Raw genomic sequence first — 9,731 nt, forward strand, 5'->3', positions numbered from 1 at the left:
GACTGTTCAATTGACAGTTCATTTTTAGCAAATAGGGACCATTTGTACAGGCTATTACAAGGTTTTAAAAAGTCATACCTACTAAGTTTAGAAGTAAAACATATTCAGACACATCTTCTTTCGCCTTCATTACTGCTATCACTTGCTCACTAATACAACTGCTATGGGTGGCACTAGAAGAATGGATTTTAAGTTTACTGGTTAATGCTGAAACAATTGACTGGATCTGTTCACTCTTAGTTTTCTAAGGAACATGCAATTAGCTACCTCATGTTTACTTGACTTTGTAGTTTAAATTTAAAATGCACCGTTTTATTTTTTATTTTCATGTTTTTTTTTGTGCAAGCTGCCGCTGCATAGGTTCTTCGTAGTGTTGCTGCCTAGGCTATCATTTTTTTATAATATCTACTTTCTAGGCTATGCACGTTCCGGTCTAACTAGAAGGCTTTTTTATAGTTGTAAACTTAACAGCTGTTATCACAATAGTACCCATTTTGAGGCATAAAATGACCCTCAGTGGGCTGGTTGTTAGTCATAAAATTTCCAGCTACATAAGAAATAGTGGAACTTCTATAACACAAGTAATGGCTAGTGCTGTGTTGTAGCTGAATCTAATTTTGCTCCATTGGAGCCACCATGCTACCAGCATCCATCCTCTCTCATTCTCATGTCACAAAAGCGACTATCTCCTCATAAAGCTTTACATATCAACACGGTGTGGCGTCTACCCTAGCAAAAGACTAGCCAGAATTGATCAATCTTTCATTTCACCCATTTTCATTATTTTTTGATGCACTATATACAGCCAGTCAAATGACTACTGCTTAGTTTAACCCTTTCACAGGCAAGTTTTTTGGGCAATTTGAGACCCCTTGGGCAGATTAATTTCTCACAAATTGATTTAAAAAAATCTCTGATACACTTTTATTTATGATATTGTATATGCGTATTGTGTTTTTATTATACAGGTGAATACAAATAAATATTTATAAGTCAAATTCTTATATAAGTGTTTCTCTAGCTATAGTAATTTTGGAAGCATTTGCCCTTGCAGAGGCCTACACCACAGTCTTGACATCATGTGCTCATTATTGTTCCTCTATAGCTTTGCCTCTAGCCTTTGGAGGACGCCATTACAGTAAAAGAAAGTTGTTGCACTCTGGGAAAATATTCAGAAAGCAGTAACAGAAGCATAAACAAGCTACAAACGAAAATCCCCATTTTATTCAAATACGTTTTTATTTCAGATTTTTCGTTCGTTTAATATTGCGAAAACGATCAGTTTTTTTTAAATGGCTAATCTTTTGGTTGCTAACAGAGACCAATATCTTTTAGTTTACTATTAGTAAAAAAGTTAAATTAAAAAACGTAATAAGCTAACCAGAAATCACTTTATAAAACACGTTCGCGTGGCGACATAATAGTCGCTCTGCCCATTGGCGTCAGTAACGCGAAACAACAATAATGTCGCTCTGCCTGCCAAAGGGTTAACAAGTTTTCAGTAAAACTTATTCTCGATGCTTTCTTAAATAACTTGACATCATAAGTACATCGTATGCCTGAGCTTAGATTTTTTCTCAACATGTTGGGATTTACTTGTAAGATATTAGGGCTGTTTAAATAGATCGCACTTCACTGCTCGAAATCCTAGTTTACAGACCAAAACTGTAACGCTGTGTCGTTGGCATTTTGTATTGTACAGCTGTGGTGTTATGGGCAGCATTATTTACTCAAGAGCATAGGGATAGGCAAGAATCAGCTGGAGCTTTTATCGATAGGTGTGAACAATCAATAGGCATCTAGTTTCATTATAATGGCTATATGCCACTGTATGCTATATAGTGATTGCCTGATATGTGAATCTCTTGTAATACATTTTTGTGGGACAAAATCTGTTCATCCTTTATTTTTGTAAAATGGAAAATTTTCATGGTTTGTAACATTACTTGTCAGACTATTTGGTCTAAAAACAGACGCATAACACCAGAAAAACACTTTTTTATGTCCTAAGTCATCCCAGGTAACTTTGATATTAGAATAATGAAATGTCTACTTTTGACAGAACATGGATTCTGATGTTCATAAGACCCAAAAAGAAAATCAATCAGATACGAAACCTTTGACTGCAACAGAGCATCTTGGGAGCTCAAACAACAATTCTGCTACGAAAACTGAAGCAGAATTGGTGTCTGATCAGTTTGCTGAACTTATTACTGTGGAATCCACCTTACAGGTTTGATTTTTTTTGCCTTTTCTTTGTCGGTTTAATATTTAACTTTGTCCAATTACTTGCGACGGTACCTTGATGAAACTAGAAGCCATGCTAGTTTGGTGAGTCTGCAATTTCAAGATCAAGTGCAAGATAGCTAAGAATACTGCCACAAAACAATTGAAGTATACTTTTTTTCTATAGGTATGAGCTTGCTTTTTTAATCTTCTTATATTGCTGTTCAGTGGCATTGTATGTCTACGAATATACGTGGTTGTGAGAAAGAGGGTTATTCGGGCTGGTCAATTGTGATTTCTGACTAATAAGTGTCCTTGTATTTACAGGAGAAACACCTGAATGATGAGATTGAATCCATGCTGTTAAAAATTACAGAATTTATGGAAGTTGTAGAAATGGTGAGCTTATGTAAGCAGTTTCACTGTTTTCCTTGCTATATTCCGCTATGAAATGTGTGTATTTTGAGCTATAAAAAGTTGAATCTATATATGTGAAGCAAATATCTATATATGTACATACCATAAAACAGTAAAGATGTATACATACCATACATGTACATATGTACATACGGTATGTATACCGTATGTACATACCGTAAAACCTCTATTAGAACACTATGGCGTTGTATTTTTCAACCCCTCCTATAATGATGTTTTATTAAAGGTGACGTTCAAATAGAGAGCAACGCTGCCTTTTTCGACTGGTTCAACAAAATTTTGGTAAGATGAATTCCGAATGAAAAGCAGGCGAAGCAATGCAAATTTCACCTTATATTTTGCACTCTCCTTCTGGCAAAGTGATAAATGCCATCGGCCTTAGCATTTTTATTAAGCAGTTTTTCATATACGTCGAAATATCAGATCAAGTTGAACAAGGAACTACATTGATTTTCTAATATTTGAAGGATACATTCATCAATTATTTCGATGGTGTCGCTTTCAAAATTTTGAAAAAAAACCATAAGCTTTGGAGTTGGAAGACGGACATGACATTTTTAAGTTTTAAAGATGTTAGAAAGTTAGAATACGTTCTACAGTGTTCCTGAAGAGTATTCTCATCATTCATCAAAACACTTTAAAGTCTTCAGGTGTACTTGAAAATCACTTTAAGTATAAACTACATTATGGACAAATCTGAAAATGATGGATAAGATTTTGATCTTAGTGTCTTCAAATCAGAGTGTAGTTCTGATAATTATGACGATTGATCTTCTCAGGTACACCATCACTAAAATCATGGCAACCATTACAGCAACAATGAAAAAAGTAATTGTTATTGAAGTAGCTATTACCACCATTTTGTGGACACTTTTCTAGTGATCACTTTCTATTATGGGCTAGTCAAGATCAGGGAATGTCAAAGTGGCAATCAAATAGAAGTGGCGGTCAAATAGAGGGTGGTGCTCTATTTTGCAACCATCTTCCATAGTAGCGTTTTATTAGAGGTGGTATTCAAATATAGTTGGCCTTAAAATGGAAGTTTTACGGTATATGTTGTGATTTATATCAAACTCTGAAAAGCATCTGCAGCAAACTCCAACTCGTTTAGATGATGTAAACACACACCAGTTGTAGTCAAAGTGAATCTCGAGCATGACATGTGTGATTAGTATCTACAAAGATTATGTTTAAAATATGATGTACATTTTAATGCTACTATTTTTCATGCAGAAAATAAACAAACCTTAGGAGTATTTGAACGAGATTTGGTTTTTATAAATTTTTTCAGTTTCAATGGCAGATTCATATTGCTTTCTGAACAGAGTTGGCACATTATTCCTCGTGTGGTAAATACCGGTATTTGCCGACCTGGGAAAAAAAGTGTTTAGTGGAAACAAGTAGGCTAAAGTATAAATATTTAGTTTGCAAAAAACAAACTTAAGCTAACAACTTTTTTGCCAATAATAACATGCATATGTTTTGACATAGCTATGGTATACTCAATACTCAGCTGTACTTAATACGGTGAAAGTTGAGTTACAAATGAGAGAGTTTCACCAGTGTTATATACGCTCAGTAGTAATAAGTAGTAAAGTCAATTTCATATCTAAAATTACTTTGATCTATTGTGATGAGCAGACTAGCATTTCTGACTAGCTAAACTCAGAATTTCTAATTCTATCAGGCCCATTTATTTTCTCACAAATTAAGCTGGCCTATTGAGTGAAATGTCAGCATTTCTCACTGACATTTATTACATTATTTTTAAATAACTACATTTATTGAGCTGACCTGAATGTAGGTACTGTATGTTCTCATTAATAAAGTCTCAGTCTAAGAGGAACTCACAGGCTATGATTCAATCTGTGTAACTTCTTAATAATCCACTCAGAATTTCACTCAATATTATGCCCAGGCAAGTATTTTCCAACAGCATTTCACTCCCGGCAGCAATAAACCGGATGCATGAGCCAAATTGTTGGCAATTATTGAAATTAGTCAACTACTTCTTAGTAAAATTCGATTTCTTTTACTTTTTTCCACTTATTACCACTTTTCCCCATTTTTTTCCCGATTTTCCAACTTAATCCCGGATTTTTTCACTCTCCTGGGGAATGTTTCTTTCCCGTCCAAAATGCCTACCCTGTTTCTGAAGCGTAAAGATGCACCTGTTGCGATCTCTGACTGGGTTTTATAGAAAGCATTGAAGAAGTTACGGTCTCAATTATTTAGTGTATAAAATTATTGATGAAATTTTTTCGATGTACTCATATAATATGGAACTAGACTTATGTAATATGGAACTGTACCTATCTAATGTGGAACTGTTCCCATCTCGTATTGGACTTTACCCATATCATATAGAACTGTCCTCATCTCATATAAGGTTATAACCATCTCACATGCTCCTGTACCCATCTCATATAGAGCTGTACCCATTCTTCGTGTTATTTTTGACTTTTCATCAAACTTGCATTTCAAATGACTTTAGCTTTACCTTTATGGTGGTCACGGATGTAATTTTTATAATTGGGTCAGATAATTATTAGCATATCTAAACCATACCTGACCAGGTTTTTTGCTGGGTTTCTCAATTTAAGTAAATTAATTCACAAATTTTTTTAACTTGAAGTTTTCATAACTATTGATTAGGATGTGATCTAGCCTGTCTTGACAAACTGTTGTTTTTGCGGAGTTGTCCCCCGTCGAGCAACACAACAGCTTGTCACAACGCGTACTGCACCTGATGCATCAGCTGCACTCATAGGGAGTAGTTCTCTTCTGTCTATGCGGCTTGGTTGCGATGTTATGTTGGTCGCTCCATTGGTAATCATAACGGATTTCGCGCAAAAATGTATGTAGAAAAAATAAGATTACAACGTTTAACCAGCGAACAGTCTCTGCGGTAAACTTTAGGAGAACCTAGGCAACAACAGCGACTAAACATGTCATTATTTGTGCGCTCAGTCAGTTTAATTTTTATTTTTGTATCAGTCAGTTTTATTTGTTCTTATTGATTTTATTTTCAATTGATTTTATTCTCAAGTTCTACAAAAGTTTACAACAGAGTTGTAAACAACCAACAGTCTTTGGTTAGACGTTGTAATCTTATTTTTTTCTACATAATTTTTTGCGCGAAATCAGTTATGATTACCAATGGGGCGACCGACATAACATCGCAACCAAGTCGCATAGACGGAAAAGAACAACTCCCTATAAGTGCAGCTGATGCATCAGGTGCAGTACGTCTTGTGACAAGCTGTTGTGTTGCTCGCCCGCTTGATGGGGGAACAACTCCACAAAAACAAGTTTGTCAAGACAGGCTAGATGTGATCTCATCCACCTTGTCAAAGTAATCACATTTTGTAGTTTATAGTGCTACTTGATAATTCTTGGAGTTTTGCATGAAATCTTTTACAGATAAGAAGTGATACCAACATATGTGTAATCAGCAACCTCCCTCTTGTCACAGAAAAATCAGAAAAGCTCCAAGAGACGTTTGATAGGATTGACTCTCTGGAAGTAAGTTGCTTGATTTAAGAGAGATCAAACCTTTCCACTGTCAGTTAAAAATTTGTTGTGAAACCAAAGGCTGTATTGGATTTCTATTCCTAGAATCGTCGTACCAGTATCGTCGTATTCAAGGTTTTAATGGGTAGCTTCTGCTGCAACGGTAATCTTTTTTATACACACACTTCTATGCACTAATTGTTATTATTAATTCAACATAGTCATGATTTTTATCTTGTTTTCTCAGTTCTTATTAATTGTATTATTACCAAATCATTTTTCATTGTAATCGTATCAAAACAGACTTTATTTCGCCATTACTTGCTAATTATTTAACATTATGATATGTCATTTGAAAGTTAGAATGGTAACTGTTGTTATATGTTGAATAAAAATAAATTTCTGTGCGATAACTTCCATTGCTATATAACTTTATCACTATATCTGGACAGACAAACGCTAAGATTTATATATGACTAGCTGTACCACCCGGGTAATAAAGTCGCTGGACAGAAAATTGATTTGTGTTTAACATATAACAACATTTGCCATTCTAACTTCCAAACTACATATCATGAGAAAAGTGTTTTGTGTAGTTGAAATAATTTAAGAGAGAAAATAAAAACAACCGTAAAGGTTTTCAAACTTAGTCAAACAACTGTAGCTTTCAAACTACATATCATGAGGAAAATGTTTCGTGCAGGTAAAATAAATTGAAAAAATATAACAACTATAAAAGGGTTTAAATGTAATTGTGAGATAATTAGCAAGTAATAGCTAAAGTAAGTCTGTTTTGCTACGATTACAATAAAACATGATTCGACAATGATACAATTAGTACGAACTGAGAAAACAAAATAAAAATCCTGAACATGTTAAATTAATAATAACAATTCTTGCATAGAAATATGTGTGGGTGTATAAAAAAGGTTACTGTTCCACCAAAAGCTATCTATCAAAACTATGAATACGACGATACTGGTATCTCTCGATACTGGTACAAATGTAAAAATGAAATATCATACTGTCTTTGTCTGACCGAACGGAGAGAGAATGTCGAGGCTCATCCGACGGAGATAATACAATTGTCAGCATGAAAAGAATTGACTGCGATATAGCAATTGAACCTTACGAAAAACTGAAAATAGAAGTTCAAGAAAACTCGAAAAACTCGTGTTTCATGGAGTCAATAGAATTCATAGTTTCAAATAATGCGTCATTTAGCGTGCGCATACGCTAAATGGTATATAATAGGGACTTTGATCGATATGCCTTGTATGGCTCAGTGGTAGAGCGTATGGATTAAAATCTTGCGGATGCAATATTTAATGCATCGGATGCAATTTTAATAGCTGTAGCTGGACATACAAAGACACACAGTAATACAGACAAACTTTGAGAAATATATAGAGATAAGATATATTGGGGCACTGCCAACATTCTTGTTCATCTTGTCAGCTTGCAAGAAATCCTGACAGTGCTGAGGAGAAACACCTCCAGTGGCTGCAGCAAGCATGATGATCTAACTCCCATCATTCAAACTCTTGAATTGTTGAAATTTCTAGGCATAATTTCCTGTATAACTTCACCACTTTACAGATATTTGTCAATCATGTCAGCAAAACTCTGAAAGAGCTAGAAGCACAGGCAGAAGTCGCTGAGGCACATTTCAGCAGTTTCGCATCAATAAAGAAAAAACTATTTGGAGCTTTGTCCAATATTGGGGTGAGTTTAAAATTGAAGATGAATCAACAAAGATGAGGTCACAGTTGGCATGATGCTGTTGCTTCCACTTTGTACCGTATTTTGACTGTTTAGTTAAACCCTACCATATAGTAAATGTGCAAAGTGCCTGTGAGCACTCAAACACTCTCAAAATCATACAATGAATCATAGAAAAAGAGAAAAATGATAACTATTAATGAGAATGTAGCGATAAACAAGGAAACACTGGAAATAGAATCAGCAAAGCATTGCATTTTGGTTATCACCGTTTTGTTATGAGCCTTTGAGAAAATTTGAACTTTATGTTGAAACTTATATTGGGTGACGAATAAATTAATTGTTCAAAAATTCATGTTTAGACAATTGTAAATAGAAACTCCATTAATTGCACATCGTTTCAATGTTTCCAGTTAGATCTCATTTTTTCCCATGGATGTGTATTTACTGTGTATCTAAAATGGTGTGATTTTGATACAATCATCATCATCTATCTAATTCTAATAAAGTTCAATAACTGCAAACTTTTTCACTATGCCGACTTATGTCGATTAGTCAACTCTTTCATGTAACAGCTGATCATGGAAACATGGAGAATTTGCAATCATCTCGGTAATGCATTTTAACCATCTACAGGCTGTGAAATTGGTTTCAGCAATAGTACGGTGCTGTTGCTGTATTAAGCTTATTTATTATTGGTGTCTGTTAAATCTTAGACTCATTTTCCTTCAGAGAAAACATCAGGATACCAGCTTGCAGCATCAGACAACTCCAACTGAACCAAGACAAGCTTTTGAAGCTGTCGATATATTTAGCACTGAAGAGTTCTTCCCTGTGCCAGAGGCTAATGACTGACATGCATACACACTCTGTAAGCAAAGTGGACAGGATTGTTGGCCATAGCGTGGCAGATGATACCAACAACTCCTAGGACTTTCATAGCATATTTTTATATATTTATTCAACTTCTAATACCATAATACTTATTGATTTTAGTCATTTCTCTGACATAACCCGGAGCCTCGTTAGTTGTTGGAGTCATAATTGTAAGAGATGATATGGGGACTTTCACCTAACCACAGTCAATGAACTGGTTGGGTCAGTCGGAAATTATATGTTTCATGTAAAATAGCCTACAATTTTTTTTCTCTCAGCCGGGAATTCATGTTCGCTAATCGTGTGACGTTGACAAACCTTCAACACTACTCACTATAATAATCCACAATTGTCAGCAATACCTGGTCCCTGCGGAGAGACCAGACAATAGTAATTCATAATTCCGATCATATAAGCGTCCGATCATATAAGCGTCCGATCATATAAGCGATTACCGTATGTATGATGAAATCTTATATGAATGGCGGTATTGTTCTAAAGAAAGAATATGCATAGCCAGTTATCAAATCCACAATACATGTTGCTGTGATTTTGTCCTTAAGATCTTTTGATTGACTTTCTATATGCATGCAGAACAACTAACAAAACTAACATCCAAAAAGCATTTAATAAAATTAAAGGGTAGAGATTTTTCTATTACAAACCAGTTTTTACTACTTCTTACAACTTGAAACTAATTTTTGGTGAACACTGGAGTGGTGAACACTGGAGCATCAATTTTCAAATCATGAAAACCATGCTTAGCACAGCAGATAGTTTGGTCCCCATCTTATCACATAACGGCTCGGCTCTTAAGACAAATGTGATCAAGCAGATAGTAACTATTTTTCATACTTACACAATTTAATATTAATTCTTATTACAAAAATTCCAGAATGTTGACAGACTGCCGTTATCCGCCATATTTTGTTATACTTCAGGAAATGCTTAGGCAA

The 9,731-nt window shown here is 34.8% G+C and overlaps 1 protein-coding gene across 1 annotated transcript; it reads left to right on the plus strand.

Moving 5' to 3' along the window:
- Positions 1-2,065: 2,065 nt before the first annotated feature.
- Positions 2,066-8,927, plus strand: LOC137391033 (biogenesis of lysosome-related organelles complex 1 subunit 4-like). Its single transcript, XM_068077374.1, has 5 exons — positions 2,066-2,233; positions 2,554-2,625; positions 6,088-6,189; positions 7,777-7,902; positions 8,632-8,927. Exons 1-5 carry the CDS (start codon positions 2,066-2,068, stop codon positions 8,752-8,754), a joined length of 591 nt encoding a protein of 196 aa, XP_067933475.1. The 3' UTR covers positions 8,755-8,927.
- The last annotated feature ends 804 nt before the right edge of the window (positions 8,928-9,731 follow it).

This window comes from Watersipora subatra, chromosome 3, assembly GCF_963576615.1.
Source record: "Watersipora subatra chromosome 3, tzWatSuba1.1, whole genome shotgun sequence".
NCBI classification, from domain to species: domain Eukaryota; kingdom Metazoa; phylum Bryozoa; class Gymnolaemata; order Cheilostomatida; family Watersiporidae; genus Watersipora; species Watersipora subatra.

What these genes read in the sequence shown, in the direction of transcription:
- LOC137391033 (XM_068077374.1), top strand. Translation starts at nt 2,066, where the DNA reads ATGGATTCTGATGTTCATAAGACCCAAAAAGAAAATCAATCAGATACG. An exon ending in TTATGGAAGTTGTAGAAATG is followed by an intron (nt 2,626 to 6,087) that starts GTGAGCTTATGT and finishes AATCTTTTACAG; the next exon opens with ATAAGAAGTGATACCAACAT. An exon ending in GAGCTTTGTCCAATATTGGG is followed by an intron (nt 7,903 to 8,631) that starts GTGAGTTTAAAA and finishes ATTTTCCTTCAG; the next exon opens with AGAAAACATCAGGATACCAG.